The 24,448-nt window shown below is 36.6% G+C and overlaps 1 protein-coding gene and 2 long non-coding RNA genes across 3 annotated transcripts; 2 read left to right on the top strand and 1 right to left on the bottom strand.

Annotated features, from left to right (window-relative positions):
- Nucleotides 1–7,758: 7,758 nt before the first annotated feature.
- On the top strand, nucleotides 7,759–9,698 carry LOC112180637. The gene is made up of 3 exons (XR_002928384.2): nucleotides 7,759–7,893; nucleotides 8,954–9,018; nucleotides 9,576–9,698. It is a non-coding gene; the product is annotated as an uncharacterized LOC112180637 (long non-coding RNA).
- A 161-nt stretch (nucleotides 9,699–9,859) lies between these two features.
- Nucleotides 9,860–12,615, top strand: LOC112180636. The gene is made up of 7 exons (XM_040512075.1): nucleotides 9,860–10,474; nucleotides 10,596–10,901; nucleotides 11,035–11,303; nucleotides 11,434–11,607; nucleotides 11,698–11,805; nucleotides 11,895–12,150; nucleotides 12,257–12,615. The coding sequence occupies exons 1-6, from the start codon at nucleotides 10,289–10,291 to the stop codon at nucleotides 11,986–11,988; spliced, it is 1,137 nt and encodes a 378-aa protein (XP_040368009.1). The 5' UTR covers nucleotides 9,860–10,288; the 3' UTR covers nucleotides 11,989–12,150; nucleotides 12,257–12,615.
- A 2,714-nt stretch (nucleotides 12,616–15,329) lies between these two features.
- LOC121050324 lies at nucleotides 15,330–17,492 on the bottom strand. Its single transcript, XR_005802675.1, has 3 exons — nucleotides 17,319–17,492; nucleotides 15,597–16,433; nucleotides 15,330–15,486 (listed from the first exon to the last, which is right to left on the bottom strand). It is a non-coding gene; the product is annotated as an uncharacterized LOC121050324 (long non-coding RNA).
- Between the last annotated feature and the right edge of the window lie 6,956 nt (nucleotides 17,493–24,448).

Here is a 24,448-nt window from a genome sequence, read left to right on the forward strand (position 1 = left end):
AGTTTGCTTCAGCGAATGCTGCTGACAAATCAAATATCTGCTGTCCTTGTTTGAAGTGTTGTAACACTAATGGATTTTCCATTGGAGTTATTAAGGACAATGTATTTTTTTAATGGCATTGTGACTAGTTATAAGAATTGGAAATGGCATGGAGAACCTTCTGTCAAGAATACCGATAGAGTAGGTGAATCTGAAACAGTAGATATGAATTGTAACCAAGATATGGGGGAAAGTGAAGATGAGGAGATATCAAGTGACTTGAATGAGTTTCTAAGGTTTGTGGAAGATGGAGATAAATCTTTGTACCCCGGTTGTACAACGACAACAAAGCTGAACTGTCTTATTCAAACGTTCAACTTGAAAGCAAAACACGGAATGAGTGATTGACATGCTCGATAGCAAGCGCATAATTTAACCCTAAAAATATCATTACTAGCATAAGCAAGTAGGGATCGATTTAATCCGAGGATTGAGGGTACACCTATCATTGTAGGACAATTAAACAATTAATAAAGACACAAAGTATATTATTTACAAAAATAAAATAAAGTATATACATAATCACGAAATTAAGGGGAGATTTAGGTTTTGGTTTTCGGAAATAAACTAAGTAAAGAAAACAAAGAAAGCTAAAAACATAATTATTCGAATGGAATGAGAGAACAAAGATCAAAACCAAAACTATGATCAAATTCGATTAAACCCTAATATTGTTCATCTAAGTCATGAGAAAGGAGTCGATCATGTGAAATATTCGAAAGCAAATAATTTCCCATTTTTTTACTTTTCAATGCTAATTAACCTAAGTGAAAGCACAAAGATTAATCCTATCAAACATGTAATCAAGCCCTAGAAAGCTAGTCAATCATGACATGTTTAACGCATGAAACACATAGAAAGGTTATCAACTCAAGTGTGCAACTTAGTATGAAAAAATCCACCTAATTAGAATCCTCTTTAATTAAAGTCGGTTTTTGTCCAAAACCTTTACTACTTCGATTCAAGTTACACAAAACAAAAAGTATATTTCATGTTCTTAAATCTAGCACCATTCATATCAAAACTTTAAGTGTTTCAAACCACATAAGATTAAAATACAAAAGATATCTATAAAGCAAATTTAATTAAACAAACTCACATAAGCAACTCTCGAATTACAAAAATAGAATCTGAAAATTTCATTCAATCATATAAAATTTCAGAATTGAAAATTTTGTTCAAACATAAACGTCAACTAGTATATAACCAATTAATTCAAAACAAGGTTTACAAAGAAGAGGTCAAATTACACCGTGGATGGAAGATGAAGATGGATGATTAACATTGTGGTCTCTTGAAACTCGAAAGCAAGCTTCAAGGATGGGGATGGATGGTGGTGCTCACGGCTTCTTCTTCTTCTTTTGGCCTTGCTTGAACCCGTGGAGATGACTAGAGGATGGAGAGGAAGAGAAAAGCTCACGGCTATGCTAGGTATTTTCTGAATTTTTCTAAAGTGTAAAACGTAAAGGAGAGCACCCTCAACGTCTAGAATGAGATGTATATATAGGAGCACGGCTAGGGTTCACAAAGCAATCAGAAATTTCCACATCACTACAACCAATGGTATGATGCCAAGTAAGCCCTTCTTTGTTGTTCAACCAATCACAAAATTCCAAATTATTTCCCTAATATATGGTTGCCGAAATTCCTTGTAAATATTCTGATTTTTCTCTTTTATTTCGGCCAAACTTCCTTTAGGGAATGTGGGAATGAACCTAGACACCTTTTTAGCTTTTCTTGGTCTCCACCTTTTTCTCTTTCCTTTTATTTCTCCCTTGAATGTCTCTTGGCGTCATCTTCTTAGGGTTTCTTTGATTTTCACGTTGATTCCCCTTTTTCTCTCTCCATTTACATGGCAATTTCCCAATTAAATCCTCCAAGAATATCTCCAAGACATATCCTTCCTTGTATGGCGTCAATCACTTTTATCTTGATTGATTTTGACGCCAACTTTCTCTTCCTCTTAGGTTTTCACGGCAACATGGCTTAGGTCTCCAAAAATATCTCACATGCATCACAAAACCCTAATTCCTTGGGCTTTTATCCATTTGCCGAAAATCCAAGTCATTCTTGAGTGTTCTTGGGCCTCCATGTGCCACCTTCATGCCATGTCATCATCAAATGTCTTCAAGAAGCTTCTCTCATGCCATGACACAGTATTTTTCCGATTTCCTTTCTTGGTTGGCTCAAGAGTCTTGTTTTGGCAGGGTTTCCTCTTTTGAGTGGAGTTTCCTGGTTGAAACAGGAAAGCTTCTTTTCTTCATTTCAGCTCATTTATGCAGCCCTTAGTGGCTTGTCTTTACTCCCTCCAACGTTGGCTAGCTCCTCTTTCCATTTATGAGCTCATTTCAGCTCATTTATTCCAAAGTCCTGAAAATAGAAACTGTTACAAAAAATAGAAACTTTCCTAAAATGAAAAACAGAAACTTTTCTAAACTAAAATGGGAAACTTTCTAAAAATGAGAAATAGAAACTACAAAACGGAAACTTTCTACAATTAGGAACTTTCCCAATCAAAGAATGGAAACTTTCTTAAACAGGGTTTTAATAAGGAAATAACGCAAGAAATGTAGGGAAAAGCAAGTAAAACGTAGCATTAAAATGCTCCTATCAGTGATGCTTGTTATTCCGACATGCTAGTCATGATTGGCATGTTGCTTCCCGAAGGGAATGAGGTACCCGGTTCTCTATATGAGGCTTAAAAAACACTTGCAGCATTAAGGATGGAGTATGAAAGGATTCATGCTTGTCCAAATGACTGCATGTTGTATGGAGGGTAGCATTCTGAAGCTACAAGCTGTCTGATCTGTGGTGAATCACGATGGAAACTGGGAAGGGATAAAGTTGAGAAGGAAGGGGTGTCTGGGAAGGTATTGTGGTACTTCCCACCAATCCCAAGATTCAAAAGGATGTTCCAATCAACGAAGACAGCAAAGGACTTGACTTGGCATGTTGAGAATAGGAAAAAAGATGGCATGATGCGGCATCCATCAGATTCACCGACTTGGAAATTGGTCGACATAAAGTGGCCAGAATTTGGTAGAGAAGCTAGGAACCTTCGTTTATCCCTTTCCTTAGATGGGTTTAATCCCCATAGTTCTTTAAGTAGTTGGTACTCTTGCTGGCCGGTTATCCTCATTACGTATAACCTTCCTCCATGGTTATGCATGAAGAGGAAGCACATGATGTTAACATTATTAATATCTGGACTGAAACAGCCTGGAAATGATATTGACGTGTATTTACAGCCATTAATAGATTATTTGAAACAACTGTGGCAGGGAGTTGAAGGTGTGTACGACGCTGTAAGAGAAGAGTCATTTACACTCAAGGCAGTCCTACTTTGGACTATTAATGATTTTCCTGCATATGGGAACCTCTCGGGCAGCATTATCAAAGCATATAATGCTTGTCCTATTTGTGTCGACGAAACCCGACCATATAGGTTGAAACATGGGAAGAAAATGGCATTTATGACGCATCGCTGTTTTTTGCTGAGACATCATCGATATCGCAAGCAAGCTGCTGCCTTCGACAATACCATAAAGGAAGATGTTGCCGCTTCACCATTAAGTGGAGAGGAAGTGTTGTCAAGAGTTGAATGTTTAAACAGAAGGTTTGGGAAAAAATAAACCCTTCTGCCTCTTATAAGGGTGCTGAAGAGACTAGACCTTGCTGGAAAAAGAAATCAATTTTCTTTGAACTTGATTACTGGAAACATCTTCCAGTACGACATATTCTTGATGTGATGCACATTGAGAAGAATTGCTGCGATGCTATAATTGGTACCGTCTTGAACATTCTCGGGAAGACAAAGGATGGAGCTGCTTCTCGTTTGCACATGGTTGATATGGGCATCAGAACTGATTTGAAGCCTACACCTAGTCCAAAAAAGGCCAAGTTACCTTTATGTAGTTAGAACTTGCGGGTAGAAGAGAAGAAAAAAATGTGCAATTCATTTTTTGGTATGACGGTTCCTGTGCGTTTCTCTTCAAATGTGAGGAATCTAGTCTCGATGGAAGATTTAAGACTGGTTGGTCTTAAATCACATGATTGTCATACGGTGATTCAGTTTCTTCTCCCAATTGCAATAAGATCAGTTTTAGAGAAGCCGGTTAGGTATGTAATTATTCGGTTTTGTCTATTCTTTAAGGCAATTTTTAGTAAAGTCGTAGATGTTTTAAGACTTAAACAAATGCAAGCAGATTTGGTTGATACAGTTTGTTTGCTGGAAAAGTTCTTCCCACCTTCCTTTTTCGATGTAATGATTCATTTAACAGTTCATCTCATTAGAGAAGTTGAGTGGTGTGGTCCGGTATTTTTCCGATGGATGTACCCCTTTGAGAGGTACATGAAAGTGTTCAAAGGGTATGTGCGAAATCGACAATTTCCTGAGGGGTGTATTGCTGAGAATTACATTGTTGAAGAAGCTATAGAGTTTTGTTCAGATCGTATCCTTGAAGAAGATGCTACCACTGTGGGAATTCCCTCTACAAGCCAACCTGAACACTACAAACAGTGCAAACCATTATCAGGCGAAACCATGGTAGCATTTTATAGAAAGGAGTTGATGCTAGCACACCTTTGTGTATTACGAAATACTGAAGATGCTCAGCCATACTTCATGTAAGTGTTTTCAACACTAGCTATAGTTTTTTCGGTTTTGTCATTTCAATACCTACAATCATTTATGCATTTGATTAATCTTGCTGATTGGTTATCTTGTTCTTCTACTTAGGGAGCATATGCAATTGTTGGAGTTAACGTTCCCTAGATTCAAGAACCATAAGTGGATGAGAGAAAAACAGAACAAGACATTTGGGGACTGGTTAAAGGAGAGGGTAAGTTCATTTTGCACCCGTAATGGTGTAAGTGTACTTTTTAGTTTGCAAATGAAATGAGGTTTTCGGACAATGATGTTTCCGAATCCATTTTACAGGTTACAAATCAAATGAGGTTTCCAGACAATGATGTTTCGGAAACAATAAGGTGGATGGCTGGTGGCCCAAAAAATGAAGTGCCAAGTTTTGCTTCATACCATGTCAATGGAGTTAACTTCAACACCAAAGACCGGGACAGGATTCGAACAGTTCATAATAGTGGAGTTTTTTTTGTTGCCGATGCAATGCAAGTTGCAAGTGCCAAGGATCAAAACCCAAGGACTAATGATATGGACTTCTATGGTGTTATAAAAAGTATATGGGAGGTAGACTACTATAAGTTTAGGATACCAGTATTCAAATGTGATTGGGTAGAGAGTACTAGGGGCGTAAAAGTAGACGAACTGGGGTTTAGTTTAGTGAAACTGAATAGGATAGGCCATGTGAATGACCCTTTTGTTTTAGCTACACACGTTAAGCAGATTTTCTATATTAAAGACCCATCGATGCCGAATGGTCAATTGTTGTGATGTGCCCAGATAAAGACTACTATGGGGTTGATGATGAAGAGGAGCTGCATGACATAGAAGTAGAAGAAAGTCCATTTGTTCCCACAATGCCATCAGTTGATACCTTTGATGATGTAGATGGTCATCAGCCTAGCATACATATGCGAGATGGCGCTGAGGGAATATGGGTTGAAAATGAAAACTTGCCTCATGATTGATGGGAATAGGTAGCTCATAGGGTTATCATATTTTTTTATATTTATGCTTATTAGGGTTTAGGGTTTATTTCCAGAATTGTTGCTTTTAGCTGTTAAAGTTATTAGGTGATGAAATATATTTGACATAATCATTTATCTATATTACCTCAGTGTGCTTTTTCATAATATATCAGTCATTAATTATCATGTAGCTGACCAGATTTGCTTATACATTTCAGATCATGGCACCAAAGAATAGAGCAGCAGCTGCTAAAGCTATCGCTTTAAGAATGAAAGCTATGTAAATGAAGAGGGCTAAACCTAAGGATATAGAGCAGGCAACTTCACCATTGAAAACGTCTGTGTCTAAGAAGAAGTCTGCATCTCCAAATAAGAAGGATGTGTCCCAAAAGAAGAGGACTTTATCGCCAAAGAATAAGGCTGGATCCCCAAAGAAGAGGACTTTGTCGCCAACGAAAAAGGCTGCATCCCAAAAGAAGAAAGGCACATCTTGTTCTAGTGCTCGATCTATGAAGGATGTGTCAAGCAGTAAATCTGGAAAGATTGTTAAGTCCACTAAGAGAGTACAGAGAGCAACAGCTAGTAATGAGGAAGATATCAACGTAACAGGTGGTTTGAGGCTGCTAAAGCGAGGAATGGTGACAATGAGTCACATTACAAGGCGGCTGATCAGAGGGAAGCGGCTAACTGTGGAGATTAATGATAAAGGGGAACCAATTGGTAAGGCTGCAAAAGAAATGAAATCTTACATTAGGGTCTTAGCACGTACAAAGATCCCCATTATCATTGGTGATTGGAGAGAAGTGGACCCGGATGAAAAACAGAAAATATGGGAATCGATTGAGGTATTTATATTATCCCTTAAACTAACCTTATAGCTTTGAGTTTCACTAGTTTTATATGTAAACTAACCTTATTGCTTCTGTTTTAATGCAGGAGGCATTTGTGATTCCTAAAGAATGTAGGAAATTGGTGATATCCTCCGCTGCAAACAAATGGCGGGAGTTCAAAAGCAAACTGACTAACAAGTACATTATACCTTTTATCGATACACTTGAGCTGTTGGAAAATCCTCCAGATGACTATCGATGCATTAACAAGGAACATTGGGAACAATTTGTTGCTGAAAGGATTTCTGATGCATTTCAGGTTTGTGAACTCTTACAAACTAAGTCCATCTATTGGTTTTAGTTTAGCTATGTTGAATAAGTTGAATCCAATTTTGTTCCTAATCATTTTCTTTGTAGGAGCTGCGTGAAGCCCAAATAGAAAAAAGGAAGGAAAACAAGTATCCTCACCGTATGGCGCGTAAAGGATATGCTAATTTACAAGAAGAATTGGTTAGTTCTTGGTTCATAACATAAATTTGCTGGGTACAGCGTGATGTTGTTCAAGTCCTAATATGTTTCTTATGTGTCATAGTCTGCGACAATCCCGATAGAGGAACTCGATCGTGCAACAATGTGGGTGAAAGCACGGCAAGACAAGAATAGTAACTTCAAAGTAGTTGAGGTGCAGGAGAAGGCCAATAAAATTGTAAGTCATTTTATGGTACTTTGATGGATGATATTGGTATTGTACAAGAATTACATCCTGAATCATAAGTGTGTTTATATATTTGTGTCAGCAAAAGTTAAAGCAGAAAGAGTCTGATGGATCGATTACCACACAAGGTTCTGATGATGTGCTCACTTTGGCGTTAGGGAGACCCGAGCATCCTGGTAGGGTATGAGGAGTTGGAGGTTATATCAAACCAGCTTCATTCTTTGATGTAATGCCCCGTACCTTAAAATCTTTACTAGTTACTTTTTACCGTGGTTGACCGAGGAGTGACTTTTTCTTTAATCCGGTAAATTAGAAAATTTATTTGAGATTGTCGTAGAATACGAAAAATCGAGTTCGTGGACACGTAGTTTGTTTAAATTGGATTTATATCGGAAAAGTTATGACCAAAAATAGAAATTTCTATTTTTGGCATGGTTTTTGTTTGTGAGCTTCTATTTGTAGTAAGGAAGGAATAAAACAGATGGAAGAGAGAGAAAGGGAAAGAATCAGAAAAAAAAAAAAAAAAAAAAAAGGGAAAGAGAGAGAGCACGGGTGGAACCCGAGTCACCCCCCCCCCCCCCCTCTTTCTTTTTTTCTTTTGTCGCTGCTTTCCCTCTCTCCGGCGATTCCGTCGCCGTCCGGCCACCCCAGGACGAAAGCTTGGGCACGGCGTGATCCTCGCTTCCTTCTCCTTCTAGCCATGTAAGTATTTCACCTTGGGTAGCTTTGGTTTTGGAGATATGAGGAGAATTGCAGAAATGGAAAAAAATGGATTTTTGCTTTGATGTCCGGTTTCCGGCAATTTCCGGCCGGATTCTTTGGGGGTTTTGGTTGTTGGGGAAGTACTGAACGTATTCCTAACCTTGTTGCTGCTCGTTTTGATCGGTGGAAGAAGATTTGAAGGTGTTTGAGACTGTGAACAGTACCGTGAACAGTAACTCTCGAATTCTTGGGTTCTTGTTTGATTTTTCTGGTTTTTCTACTTGAATTTGGTTGTTGTTGCAGGTATAGGAACTGTTAGTTGTAGTCTATGAATTGTTGTGTTAGATTTAAGGTTGTTGGTTAATGAGTTTCCTTGGAGTTTGATGTTGGTTGTGGTTCTAAGGTGGTTAAGATTATTATCTTGGGTTGAGAATTTGTTGTCATGTTTTTGGTGTTGAGTTGAGAGTGTTGAGAGGTTGAAGAAGTATATTGGGTTTGGAATGTCAAAGAGAAATTTGGAATTTTTGGATGTTTTAAATGTTTTAGTTGATGAATCTTTTGACTTAATCTCTTGGTAATTTATTGTCAATGTTATTGTGGGATTGGTCTATATTGTTGAGGAATTTTGGTGTTGAAATTGTGGTTTGGAAAAGAAAATTTAGAGAGAATTTGAGATTGTTAGAGTTGAAATTGTGATTTTTGCAAAGGAGAAAAATTAAGAAAGAATGTGGAATTGTTGGAAAAGGATTTATATTATAAATTGGTGGTAAATTGTGTTGAAGGAAGTGAATTAAAAATTTGTTAAGTTATCGAACGGTCTTTGTGAAGGTTTAGATTAAGCGAGGTCATAGAATGGTTAAGGAATCGATTTAAGAATCGATTGAGTGGTTATGAGTTGGAGGGCATCGAGGTTGTAAAGGAATGATAGAATTTAATCCCAAATTAAAGGATGGGAGTTTTATAACAATTTGTGAATAACGGATGCTTATTCCGAGGGTAATGAGTTGTTTTTAAGAGTATTTCATTATATGGTTAATTATATCCTATTCAATTGTGACAGGACGTACTGAGCCCTCGAGCGAGGAGGACACAGGCAGGCAGCAGGGTTAGCTGCGGGACTCACTTGTGAGTGGACTTTCATTTTTTTTAAATAATGCATGCAGCATGGAAATAAGTTTTCAGTTGATTTATTATTTTGAGAAAATGTGATTTGTGGAAAATAAAGGATTTAAAAAGGAAACAGTTGACAAGGAGGCCAGTTTTGGCGCATGCGTATCTTACCTAGTTGGCAGTCCCTTCTAGGTAATAGTATGGTCGGCAGTCCCTTCCAGATGACTTGAGATAGTTAGTCGGCAGTCCTGTCTACTACCTGTGACTGTTGGCAATCCCAACTAATCACCACCTCCTATTCCGATTGGCAGTCCCTTCCGGTGCGTCATCGGGTGGCAGTCCCTCCCCGATGGCATGAGATGCCTAGGAAGCAGTCCTTCCTAGTCATCGAAAGAGTTTCTTGGAAAAAGAGTGAATTGGAAACTTTTATGAAGTCTAGCTGCATGTTTGTTTTGTTGGAAAGAGAAATGGGAAAGCATACCATAAATTGTTTGATTCTTGTTCGGTTTTGTCCACTCACTCTAATGGATTTTATATGTTTTCCCCTGGGCCCTTCGTTTTCAAATGCCCAGATTTCAGATTAGCAGAGATCGCGTCTAGGCTCAAGGACTTGGAAATCAGCGCTTCCGTTTTTTGTCCGTAGGTTATTACTTAACCTACCTTGTATGATATCGGCTTAGTTTAGTGTTGCTCTGATAAACCTTTTCTTTTAAGTTTGATGGATGTTGTCGCTTACGGAGGATTATGTTGGGATTTGAACTTTCCGGATGTAATATATGTGCTTGGATTGTAAATTTGATATAGTAGGTTGAGTAGAAGTTATAGTTGAAAGCATGTCCAGGTTTGTGAAATTTTGGGTAGCCCATATTTAAGGGAGGTTCTGCCAAATTTTCGGTAGGATTTCACTTAATGTGGGCCCCGCAGGCTCGTATCCAGGTAATTGGGGTGATTCCTGGGTCGGGTCCTGTCATTTGACCTGCCTAAACGGCGAAAGAAAAGTGTTGAAGAGACAGTGCGGAAAAGTGTGAAGCTGATATTGGAGGAAGAGAAGGAAACCATCCTTGAAAATGAAAGAGCTTTATGGGAGCAGGAGAGAGAAAGAGTATGGCAGCAAGAGAGAGAAAGAGTGGTTGTTGAGAAGCGTGCCTATTGGACAGCCAAGTTTGCAGAATTGGCGGCAAAGATTGATGGAAAGAAGCTGCCATTAGAGTCACCAAAACTAGTCACACCCCTTCAAGATCCTGGTTCAGGACAAGGGAGTTGTTCCCGACATGCTGAGAAAGTTATGCAGAATAATTCGGACAGTGAGCTCAATGCAGTGAAGAAGAGGTTGGTTTTAAATGATGATGCAGCTGGACTGTTAGTTGAAGAGAACCATGAAGTTCTAGAAGGGAGCCACAAAGTAACGACAATAATCGAGGAGGAGGTTAGAGACATCATGGCTCCCAAAACTTCAGCAAATGATGATTTGGTAACACCATTATTCCCTTCATTTATCTCTTTTCTCATTTCCTATAGTTTGCAACTTTAGTGGAACTATTAATGAAACTAAAATATATGAACTAATTGTTTATTTTCATTATTTGTCTTAGGAGACGACTGCTGCGGTCCATAAGTGTGAACTGGCAGTAGATAGGGTGGACAACATTGTTGCTATTGGAACAATTATTCAAGTGAATGTTGCATCGAGTGATCAGCTGATACATGGTGTTCCATTGGGAAATGAAAATATGCGCGTCTCAATTGTTCGAGCCATTGTTGATGATGCCCTGTTACCTATTCCGGTGAAGGATGAGATTGTCACTGTCAGCGACGCTATTGGTACTTGTGTTGCCTGGCCAAGAAACCTGGTTGTTATCCCTGGAGAAAAGGCACCCCCTAAAGCCATTCAGCAGAAGGTAATCAATCAGTCTTATGTTTAGCTAGTTTGAAAATGGTTTTGTTCAATATGCAATTTTGTTTATGTACTATTGCAATATGTTAATCTGGGAAAAGTTGATAACATGTAGTCTTATTGGTTTACACAACTAGAAAAAAAATCGTGCTAATACCAAGAAGAGAATGAGAAATGTATTTGATGACAATGAAGACCTTGAAAACTTGCCACCGAATCTGCCAACGACATTAAAGGATTTGTGCACGTGGGGGAACAATTTCCTTAGAGACAGGGTCACCATCCACACAACATTTGCTGCAGACCTTTTCGGCCGTTCAAAGAAAGTCTGTCTGTTAAGAAGTGATCTCTATACCATGGCCAACAAGCTAGAAGTATCAAATCATGTACTTGTGTTTTACATGAGGTAAGGAATTATTAAAGCAAGTTGGGTGCATATAGTCAATAATACATTATATGATTGAATTTTGATTGGCATGTATCACTGTTTCTTTTGAAGTACTTTTAATACTTTCATATTCCAAAATAATTTGTAGCTACCTTCATGAAGTCTTGAAGAAGTGTAAGATGGTGGATATGGTTGCCTTTGTCGATCCTGATCAGACTGGTACACTTGGGTGTGGAAATCCCACTGAAAGGGCTCGGTCTTTGTCAGATTGCTATAGGCAAGGGAGGTTAGGGCAAATCTTTGTGGTTCCACATAACTCAGGGTACGTAAAAATTAAAGCATCTGGTCTGCCAAGTTATATTGTTAATGGTAATTAACAGATTTTTTTTTTTTTTTTAATGTTATCCCATAGTGCTCATCGGATGTTGACGGTTGTGAACCCAAATGAAGAAGTCGTGCACTTCATGGATCCACTTAAAAGGCGACTCGATACTGGGGAATGGAAATCTATTGTCAACAAGTAAGTGTCTGATATTGTACTATAGTGATTAATCAGTTGGTGTTTTCATGTACTGGACTTGTTTACTAATTATCATTTTCTATTTGAAGCTCCATTAAAATCTATAATGCTCACAAGAATCAGAAAGGAAGGAAAGTAATTCAATGGAAGAATCTTGCTATGAGTCGGTTGAACTTTTTGTAGTGGTTAGTTTTATGTACTTCATTGTATATTTCACCTTCGATTACCTTAATTCTTTATTTTCAGGGTATTCCGGAGCAAAAAAATGACAAGACTTGTGGATATTTCATTATGTGTTACATGAAAGAAATTGTGGAGGACAAGAACTTGGATTTTAGTGTAAAGGTAAAATTGATCAACTGCTTACCTATGGACTTTATTGTTTAATGATATAGTGCATGCTCTATGCATAAAACTTTCATATTTAATTTGCTGCATTTCCTTATTGCAGTGGGGAACGAGGTCAAATTTGGTTTACACATACAAGGATATTGATGAGATCCGAACGGAATGGGCTAAGCATGTTTTGAAGTTCCCAAAAAATTAAGTATCAGCCTATATATCTGCTTTTGTTTCTGGTAGCTTGATAACTTGCAGTAGTAGTGTCTAGGAACTGCTTTTGTGCATTTTGATAGAACTGATGGAAAGTGTTGAACAATATAATGCATGCAGTTGCTGTAACTACTATATGGATGCTACTAGGTTTTTGTCTTAGTTAGATTAGGATCCATGCAACAATGGCAGGGGTTAATGTAAAGGCTAGCATGCTAGCTAGTTTAATTAGTATTAGGCTACTGATGGGAATGTATTTTGGTGTGTTAATTGATGCAATGAGGAATTTGCAGATTTCTGATCTTATAATATGCCTTTTTGATTACTAGTGTACAGAATGATGTTTGCTATATGCTTCAAATCCAACAAAATGCAGGTTTATGATATGTTGTATCACAAATACAGTAACAACATAAAATAATATCTCTCTGTTGTTCCTTCATACTTGTAACAACAGAAAACTAAAGTTTATTTCACTATCAAACAACAGAAAACTAAAGTTTATTTCACTATCAAACAACAGAAAACTGAAGTTTAATTCATTATCAAACAATAGAATACTTTTACCAGACAACAGAAAACTGAAGTTCAATTACTATCAAACAATAAATACTTCTAACATACAACATAAAACTGAAGTTCAATTCATTATCAAACAACAGAAGTTCTTCAAACAAACAACAGAAACGCGTAGTTCATTTAATTATCACACAACAGAAGAGTGTGTTTTCGACCTCAATCAAACTACAGAACTACAAGATTACATATAGTTATATTGTCTATCAGACAACATAAATACTTAAAACTGTGGTTGGAATACAAGATAAAAGACATAAAAATAAAGTCTTAAAACTATTTAGACGACAGATGAGCATAATTTTCCCAGTTATAAGTGATTTTCAAACAACAATTAAATGTCTTTGAAAATGCATTCAGACAACAGATTGTTAAACAAGCCTTTATTTTGGTAACTTTAGACGACATATAAATGTGTTCTTATTACATGTCAGACAATAGCAGTTTTATTAAAACTGTAGTTTGTAGTTCATTTGAACAACATTAATCTGTCGTTGTATATGATTATTAACGACAGAAAGTCCCAAATCCTTTAGTGTTGGGTTGTTCAGACGACAGAGCCTTGTGAAACTTCTGTTGTCTGAGTGAGAAGAGACGACAGAGGATATCTGTCGTCTGATGCCGTAAGAGACGGTAGCTGGATAGACAACATATAATTTACATATCAGACGACAGATGAGTCTAAAGGCTTTATTGGCATAGTGTTGACTAAAGATTTCAGGATCATTATCTTCTCCCCAATCAAATTCAGCTTCCTGCAAGTACGCCATATATTCATGAGGGTTGATGGCAGGTTTTCTAATTCTTTCAGATCTTCTAAGTTGCTGAGGAGCTGCTTCAGGATTAACTTGTGCTTCTTGCATGTTTTGAGGCTCAGGTTCTTGCTCTACTTCATTCAGATCACCCACGACATTTTCAAATTGTTATTTTGATTTTCTGCAACAACTTCAAGTTGAGGTTGTTCAATATCTCCAGCTACAGTTTCAAAAGTGATGGGGATGGCAATGTTTTCAGATTCATCTTCAGGTAACTCTTGAAACTCAAGTTCCAGGTTTTCAAATGAGTGAGAATAGTTGATTTCATCAAGGAAAATAGCCTTGTTGGTCTCAATTATTCTTGTGGTGTGAGAAGGGCAGTAGAACCTGTAACCTCTAGAATGTTCTAGATATCCAATGAAGTAGGCTGAGATTGTCTTTGGATCTAATTTTCCTTCTTGATGGTTATATGGTCGAGCTTCAGCCTTACATCCCCAAACATGCACATGATGCACACTTGGTTTTCTGTTTTTCCACAGCACAAAAGAAGTTTTAGCCACAACTTTGCTTGGAGTCCTATTCGTAATATAATTTGTAGTTTTAAGAGCCTCTCCCCATAAGATTCTCGGCAAACCTGAGGTGCACATCATACTCCTCACCATTTTGAGAAGAGTTCTATTTCTTCTCTCTGACACGCCATTTGATTCTGGTGTACCTGGAGTTGTATACTAAGCTTGTATCCCATGCTCCTGCAGATACAAAGTAAAAGGCCCCTTCTGCTGTCCAGCTTCAGTATACCTACCATAATACTCCCCTCCTCGATCTGACCTCACTGCCTTAACTTCTTTTCCCAATTCTTTTTATGCTTCAGTTCTAAAAATTTTGAATTTGTCTAGGCTCTATTATTTTCCTGAGATGAGAAAAACAGTACAATATCGGGTGTAGTCATCTATAAAGGTAATAAAATATTTATTACCACATATAGTTTGGTGTGCAAAAGGTCCACAAATGTCTGTGTGGATAAGTTGTAATGGCTCTGTGCTTCTATTGGATTCCTTATTTCTGGATTTAGTCATTTTCCCCTTTACACATTCAATGCAGGTGTCAAAATCTGAAAAATCTAGTGCAGGCAGCAAGTTCTCTTTCACCATTCTCTATAATCTATCTTTAGATATGTGTGCAAGCCTTTGATGCCAAAGATAAGCTAAGTTCTCACTGTGTTTTCTCTTTTTACTTATATCTTTCTGTGCATTCTCAATCAACAATATATATATATATATATATTTTTTTTTTTTTTGACTTTGTCAAGGGGAACCCAAAGGCTTCCTAGACCCAAGATAACCCCTTCGGCGCATGTGAAATGCTCCAACTGTGCATTGCAGCACAGTGCCTGACCACTTTGACAGCTTGGGGATTCGAACCTAGGTTGGGGAGCACACCTAACTGGGCAAGAATCACTAGGCCACTTGCAGTGGTTCAACAATATTTCTTTAGGATAAGAACATTCAAGAGACCAATAATCATTCAAGAAAGAAGCTTAGTCAATATAACGAGAATCATGGGAGATTTTTATTCTGAAAGAGTTGATGTAAAAAGTATATCTTTGTTTCACTAACTGAGAAACAAAAATTAAATTCCTCTTCACCGAGGGAATATAGAAAACATTGCTCAAATCAAAATGAGTGCCTGAGCCTAACACTAAACGGACTGTGCCTATAGCCTTCACAGCCACTCCCATGCCATTCCCAACTGCTACTTGCACCTCATTTTTCCTTGGAGCTCTCTTGCTTAGAAAGCCCTGCAATGAATTTGTAATGTGAATTGGTGAGCCGGTGTCAATCCACCAAGAACTAGGAGATAAATCAACTAAATTAACTTCAATAGAGAAAGTATCTAACTGTGACTTACCCTTCTTTGCCATCCAATCCTTTAATCCCTAGCAATTTTTCTTCATATGACCTTCCTTTTTACAAAAGAAGCATTTGAAGACTCCCGGTTTCTTACCCTTGCTATTCACAGATTTCTTGGGGCCAAGTTTGTAAGGCTTGGTCCCACTGGTACCTTCTCCAGAATTAACTGCACTAGAGGCAACAACTTTGCCTTTTCCCTTCCATTTCGACTTTGAGATCAGATTCACAACAAGTGGTCCATCCTTCTTCATCCTATCTTCCTCTTGCACACATATCGCTATTAGCTCATTCAAATCCCACTTATCCTTCTATGTAAAATAAATGGTCTTCAACTGACCAAAAGAGGCAGACAAGGTTCTTAGGGACTGATGCACTATAAATTCAGCAGGCAGGGGTATCTCCAGATCTCCAAGCCTAGTGGTGATGTCAATGACCTTCATGATATGCTCACGGACACTCTTAGAGGAATCATAATTGATCCCCATCAACATATCCAGTAGAAGAGAAATCTCGGCCTTCTCATTCTCTCAAAACTTCAAGGCAATAGCAGCCATAAACTCAGTGGCTGTGTCTTTGTCAGCAATACTCCCCCTAACCACAGCAGTCATGGTTTGCTTAAGAATAAGCTTGGTCATCCTTTTGGCTCTAACCCATTCTCTATGTTTCATAATCACTAGATCAAAGCTAGTGTCATCTATTAGCGGTTCAGGCTCAGTCAGACACCAATCAATTCCTTGAAGGCCAAGGTAAAGCTCTATGGATTCCTTCCACTTCTTAAAGTTACAACCATTGAGAGGTTCAATGGTTGCAAGGGACAATCCTGAGGTGTTCAAAGCTGGGAAAGAAAAGAAAAGAAAAGTTTAGTTTAGTTTTCTGCCTTAGTTTCTGTCTAAAACAAATTCCAGAAAACTATGAATACAAAAGAAATCAAGTCACAACAAAACTACTCGAGATCAAAACAGAATATATGGTAATCAGAATCCCCAAAACATGCATATTAATTTTCAATAATAGATCTTACCTGTATGGCAAAAGAATATGTTATTGCTTAAGTTTCTTATTTGCAAAACCAAAATACTAAAAACCAAAATATCCCTGGAACAGTCAACACATGTATAGCAAGAAGAAAAGTCCAATTCTCTGAATTTAGTTTTTAATACTTCATGATGCACTGTTTTACTTTTAAGAACATAAAGTTAATCCTTCGGTTGAAGATACAATTTGTTCCAAAAAATAAAGACACAATTTTCCTTGTTCTATATCCAAATGATTTCAAAACAATACATTGACAGATTGATGTGTACAATATGCGTCAACATACCATCTTGCAATCTAGAACTAGTAGTTATTACTCCTTAATTTTTAACACAGCAAGCTAAGTTAAAACCAAAGAAAGAGAACAACCTGTTCATCAACGAATTTCCATGAGCAAGATTATGAAAGTTGGATTACCAAAATGGGAGATTATCTTGTCAACAATTCAAGACAAAAAAATGTATATATAATTCAACCATAATTCAAGAGCAGACAATTGATCATTTAGAAATTTTCAACATATTCCAAACATCAAAAATTCAAGATCAATCATGCTAAAGTAAATTTCATTTGGTCCCCATGTACTCTAACCTAGGTGCATGCCAGGAATGCTTCTAATGTTCAGATGCTCAATCAAGAATCATATATACATAATAATAAAAAATATTCGAAAACGGGAACTAACCCGGTGTTCCTGCTGCTGTTGGAGTTAATCGAAGCAAGATGAGCATATACAGCAACATACTAAGCCATAACAACCTTCTATCTTACAGTAATTTGGTTCAAAAACGGGGAAATCACAGGGTCAATTTGATTTTTTTTTTCTAGAACCCTAATTCCCAATTCTGGGAAAACTGAAATCACTGACCGGTTAGAAAGCAATGGTCAATTGGGGTCGTGATTTTGCACATATGCACTATTTGTATGTGGACTTGTGGACCCGAAAGCAGGGGAAGTGTTAGGTTTGTTGGAAACAAACTTTATATTTTAATAAGTTAGTGCTCTTATTTTATTCTATTTTGTTAAGAATAAGAACGTGCAAAACCCAACATGCAAAACTGAATTTGTTTATGAAACATGCAATAGGCTCTGATACCAATTAAAAGTGTAAATCTGGAACACTAATACAATTGCATATAAAATACAAACACATGTATTGCACTCACATACACAGATGCATATATAATTATAGAGAAATAAATATGCAGATCTTTAGAACAAGATGTATACCTACTGGAACTGATGAAGCCATCTCAAATACAGATCTTCTGTTCTCTTTGTTTGCTATATATCTATGGGGCAAGAACTGAATAGCTCTATTTAAAGAGGGTATAGGGACCTAGTATTTATAGTGAAAACATCCTAATACAATGCCCTCCCATAAATGATAATTGTAATCACAATAATGTCTGTAATCACTATGATATATGTATTCCGACGTCTTAGTGCTTGATTCAAGCTATTTACGTTTCCCAATATATTCATTTGATTCATATGATAAATATATTTAACAGGGAAAATGAATTACTTAATATCTCTAATTACTTGCTCTATTAGTAACAGTAATTGTTGTGCTAAATATAAGCTTGTAATTGTTCAATTTCAACTTACAATCTCATTAACAATATAAGAGTGTTTAAACAAGATACTTCAAGAAGGACTATTCAGGTAAACAACAAGCTCTTTATCTTCATCCTTATGTAAGGTTTCTTTTTTTTTTTGTTGGATATCCAGTGTTATTGTTTTCTTTTTTACAATGTCCTTTGTTCTTGGTTCTTGGTTGTTTGGTGTTTGGGAGCTCACAACTGGTCTTCAATTGTATCTTCTTCATCTTGGGTATTTTATTATTTTGTTGTTCAATTCATTGTAATTTAACGATATTTTCATTGTATTATCTTTTACTGTTATTTGGTTTATTATAGTTCGGTTATTCAGATATGAGTCTTTTCTTTTAGTTCTACTGTTCACTTCATTCTTTCTTATACAACATGTAGGGAAGGTACAACTTGAGGAATGAAAAACAGAACATATTTAAAGCTACAGATGTATTTGGAAGAGCTCAACATCAAGAATGAGGAGATCTAATCACCCTAAATTCACTCCCAAATAAGTAGCGAAGTGTCTCAACATCAAAAGTTTTGGATCTGCTTTAGAGAATTAATAGAATATTGTTATTAGTTTTACTATTATTTATTTTAGGGATAAATATTGTTTAGTCCTTGAGCTTTCGACCAAAAAACACTTCAGTCCCTGGCCTTTTAATTTCACACGTTTAGTCCTTATACTCCAAAATTTCGAACCAATAAGTCCTTTCCGTTACTCGCCGTCCAAAACCTCAGTTACTCTCCGTCAAAATGTCTATTATACCCTCAATTTTTATTTTTTTTACATTTATTCTTCTTTTTCACTTACTTGATAAGTTGGAATTCTCTCTCCTCTCAGACCTCGCCGCCCCAAAATCGAGTGTGGAGCAGCTGTTTGGAGCTCCAATTCAAACCTGAAATCGAGGCCGAGAGACAAGATGATCCGACCTGGGTAAACATCTGCACCTTTGAAAATAACCGGAACATCCCCCTTCAACTCGGAGCCTTCACCGGCCCAAACAAACACCAAATTCAGTATCTCCCCACACTCCTCGTCCCTATGAATCTACAAAATCACAATTTCACAATCCCAATTTTAAAATCAGATCAGAACAGAAAAATAAGCAGAGCGGCTTCCAGATAAATAGGTTCAGACCCATCATTAAAACCAGGCTTTAAAAATCGAGGGTTCTTAGCAAAAGATCCAAAAACAGAATCTGAAAAACAAGAAAAAGAGAGGCTGATAGCATTTATGGAAGAGAAAACAGTGCTCTGAAAGAAAAGTTGGAGAAACCCATTTTCGATTTTGGTTGTTGGACTCAAGCAAAGCCTCTAGTCAAAGAGATGAACAATAGTATGGAAGTGAAGACGACGGCGGGGATTTGACTGGTGAGCTTGGAGCTATTTTCCAATGGCGGCTGAGCGAAGACAACTGCGGAGATTCGACCTGGGCTTTGTCTTTGGCCGAGATTTGGTTTCCGGTGAACTCTCTGGGGATGGCTTGGAAGGTGTGGTAGAGAGAAGATTGGGATTGGATAGAGGTGTGTGAAGCAGAGGAAGGGTTTCAATCTGGGCATAGAGGACAACAAGAAGAGAGAGGAGGAAGAAGAGGGCACGGGCTAAATGGCTTAGGAGTAGTGAGTAGGTGGAGGAAAGAGATAAACAGAGAAAAATAATAATAATAATAATAATAATAATAAATATATATAAATATATATATATATATATTAAAAAAATAGTGAGGGTAGAATAGACATTTTAGCAGGAAAATGATTGCCACGTCAGCTACTTAACGGAGGTTTTGGACGGAGAGTAACGGAAAGGACCTATTAGTCCGAAATTTTGAAATACAAGGACTAAACGAGTGAAATTAGAAGGCCAGAGACTGAAGTGTTTTTTGGTCAAAAATTCAAGGACTAAACAGTATTTAATCATTTATTTTATTAAGATTTGTATCAGTAGTACACAATGTAGGAAAACATGTTGGCTGAGACAATGCAGAGGTGTGTAATTTGATGAATGCCACATTGTATTTTGATTGTTATGAGATTGTTAATGAAAATAATGCTCTTATGATCAAAGATTTGAGAAATTATTATTGTGCTTCCATGTTGTAATGATAGTAGCACAATTGAAATGCTATTAGATAATGAACTATAGTATTCAAGCAAACACTATGGATTGTCTAAGCATAGCGGTTCACAAAATGCTATGGAAAGTTTAACAATAGCGTTTTTAAAGTGTTGTTGAAGCCTATACAATAGCGCTTCTAAAATGCTATGGATGTTGAACTTTTCATAGTGTTTGCCAAAGCGCTATGATAGAACCTAGATCTATTATAGCTCCGGCAGACATATCGTTGACTAAAACGCTATGGTATCCTACGATAACATTTTTTGAGCGCTATAAATGAAAGTTTATGGTGTAGTAATTGGGGCCTTTCTTGGGATTCATGGTCTTCAAGGGGGAGCAATTTCTTACCCTTCTCTTGCTTTAAGTTTTTTGTTGGTGTTAAATTCCAGTTACTTCTTTGTTTTAGTGATCGTTTCCATGTTCTTTCTTACCATGCTTGACTCTTTCATTGCAAAGCTTTCAAGAAGTGACTTTTCCACATTGGGGACAATGTTAAGTTTAAGTGTTGGTGATAGGAGCATTTTAATGCGACGTTTTAACGGTTATTTCCTCATATTTACTTAGTTATTTCCTTAAATGAATCCCTTTAGTTTAAGAAAGTTTCTTTTTCCGGTTTTTAGAAAGTTTTCATTTTTCATTTCTGGAAAGTTTCTATTTTTCATTTATGGAAAGTTTCCATTTCTCACTTTTAGAAAGTTTCTATTTTTCAATTTTGGAAAGTTTCTATTTTTCGTTTTAGGAAAGTTTCTATTTTTAGTAATAGTTTCTATTTTTAGGTCCTTGGAGCTCAAAAGTGGAAATGAACTCACAAAAGGAAAGAGGAACTAGCAAACGTTGAGAGGTGTAAAAATAAGACAAAAAGGGCTACACAAATGAGCATAAATGAAGAAATGAAGCTTTCCTGTTTCAACCAGGAAACCCTGCTCAAAAGAGGAAAGTGTATCAAGCAAGATTCCGAAGCAACCAAGAAAGGAAAATGGAAAAATGAAGTGTCATGGCATTGAAAGAAGCTTCTTGAATACATTAGAAGACTATAAGGCTTGAAAATTACGCAAGAAGGCCCAAGAGCATTCTAGACCTTTGTGGATTTCGGCAAATGGACAAAAGCCCATGGAATTAGGGTTTTGTGACGCAAAGCATTATAGGGGGAGTGTTTGCCGTGAAATACCAAGAGGAAAAGAAGGAGTTGGCATGAAAATCAAGAAGAAAATAAAAGATTATGCCAAGAGATTTTCTAGGGAGAGTTTTAAGGAAAGAAGAAGTGTGGACAATAAGAAAAAGCTCAAAATGCGTCTAGGTTCATTCCTACATTCCCTAAAGGTATTTTGGCTGAAATAAAAGAGAAAATCAGAATATATTCATGGAATTTCGGCAACTATATATTAGGGAATCATTTTGGAGTTTTATGATTGGTTGGACAACACAATAGGGCTTACTTGGCGAATTCTTATTGGTTGGAATTATGTGGCAATTTCTGATAATTCTTTGGAAAATAAAAGAAGATTCATGAAGACTTGAAGACCAAGGACAACGTCCCTATATATACTCCCTTCTAGTTGACGTTGGAGGGATCCTACAATTCAGAAAATTACTCTCTAAAACGTGAAGCTCTCTCTCCATTCTTTAGTTCATCTTCTGCGATTTCAAGCAAGGGAGGAAGAAGGAAGAAGAAGCCATGAGAACCTCCCATAATCCACCTTGAAGCCGTGAGTTTTGAAGCTTGCTTTCGAGATTCAATGGTTCATTGTTCAAGTTCTTCATCACCATCTCCATTCACGGTATAATTCAACCTTCTTTCTTGTAATCGTAATTGATTTTCCTTGTTTGATTCGTATGGATGTGTTCTAGTTAACAATAATATTTGAACAAAGTTAAATTCCTAATTCTATGATTGAATGAAGTTTTCGATGATTATGATTGTGATTCCGTAGTTGCTTTTGTGAGATTGTTCAATTAAATTTGCTTGATTGATATCTTTTATATGTTTATCTTAAATGGTTTGAAACTTTTAGGGTTTGCATATAATTGGTGCTAGATTTAAGTTTATGATTCATCTAATAGTTTTGTAAACTTGAATCAAAAGTAGTAAAGGTTTTGGACAAGAATCGAATTTAATTGAAAAGGATTACAATTAGATGAACTTATTCATACTAAGTTGTGTACTTAAGTTGATAACCTTTCTCTTGTTTATTGCGTTGAACATGTCTTAATTAGCTAGCTTTCTAGACTTTGATTGCATGTTTGATAGGATTGATCTATGTGTTTTCACTTATATTAATTAGTAAAGGAAAGTAAAATATGGGAAATCGTTTGCTTCAAATGTTTCACATGATCAACTTCTTTCTCATGACTTGGAAGAATAATTGTAGGATTGATTCGAATTTGATTATGGAATTGGTTTTGATCTTTGTTTCTTATGTTTCATTCTTGTATTTGTGTTTTTGTAATTACTTAGTTTTATTTCTTTCTTTTGTTTTTCAGAAACCTAAAAAACCTAAACTCCCCCTCTTAATTTCGTAAATTGCATATATTTGTAAATATTATACTTTGTTTTTATTTTAATTCTTTATTTGTTTCAAAATGACAGGTGTACCCTCAATCCCCGGAATAGAACGATCCCTATTTACTATATACTAACGATGACATTTATAGGGTTAAATTATATGCTTGCTTTGAGCGTATCAGTTGGGGGAAGGTTTAGTTTAAATTCAATAAATTCAAATTGTCAAAAAAAAAAAAAATTGTTTTTAGCTTTTAGTTTTTTCTAGTTTTTGTGTGTTTGTTTGCGTTTAGTTTCTTCCAACTCCTATGATGAAACTTAAACTTAATTTTAAAGGGCTAGAAAATCATGATTATTTCTTGTGAACTCAATTTTTCAAGACTTATGCTTAACTTCACTGTTACCTTTGATTGTCAAGTTGATGCCAATAGATATGGTTGGCATGATGAAATTTGAGAGAACTATTTGCACCATATGTGAGTTCTGAGCCTAATGAAAGTGCATCCAATAGCTCTTAGTACTTTATTCTTCATGTGTGATCAATCTTTTATGGATTGTATCTCTAGAATTTGTTTTGTATCTCTCAAAACTTTTGTTAAGCTTGAATACATTGCGGAAATGATTTAGGCAATAGGATTCCACCATGGCCAAACAAGCTCTTATCCTAAAAAGATGAATACGCTTAGATTGCCAATTTGTGCTTTTTGTTAGCCTTTCATTTCTTTGCACCACAAATACCTTACCTTCTAGCTTAAACACTAGCTAAGCCTTTCTAAGTTTTCTTAGCGAGCAATGTGAGATTGTGTATGTCAAAATGCATCAAGAAACAAAGTTTGGGGGTACTTGAAGAAAAATAAGTGGGGGAATGTCACGCCCCTGATTTTTAGCACAACTAAAAATCGATATATAATCTCATAATTACATATGCGTGATCGTTCAACCATCAATACCAAGCACCTGGAAACTTTTTCCTTTTAAACCAAGTACAAACCGATGCCCTGCACCCTCAAAAATTAATATGCACTCACTCCAAAGAGTTATATATTACACAAGCTTACGAATTAAATTGTCAATAACAAAATAAACGTAACTGCCACTCAGAGTTAACTATACAACGGAAGTCCCTATCAACGGTAAAGTCACAAAATGGCATCCTACCATAAAGCTGCAAAGGCGTTATCTTAGCTCCAGCCGCGATTATCCTAACTTGCAGGATTAACCCCTACACCGTTTGAATAGTGTATCGGGTTGTCACACAACAAACCCGGTAAGCTTTTGCAAGCCCATATGAGTAACTCAAAACAAACACCACACAACTCACACCAAAACGAGGAAAACCTTTCAACTTGAAAATCAGGAAAACATACCATGCTTCCCAAAACAATACTCTTTTCTCAAAAGAAAACAACGAAAGTCACACCGTGACAAAATCATATAAATCGTTAACCTAACAATTCAAATATGATAAATCGATCCAATCTGGATAATAAAAATCAACTCACAACAAAACATCAATTCAGTCCAACCTGGACAAAACACAAATCGGTCCAACCTGGACAAAACACATCAAATCAGTCCAACCTGAACAAAACACAAATC

The sequence above is a fragment of the Rosa chinensis genome, chromosome 7 (genome assembly GCF_002994745.2).
Source record: "Rosa chinensis cultivar Old Blush chromosome 7, RchiOBHm-V2, whole genome shotgun sequence".
Taxonomy (NCBI): domain Eukaryota; kingdom Viridiplantae; phylum Streptophyta; class Magnoliopsida; order Rosales; family Rosaceae; genus Rosa; species Rosa chinensis.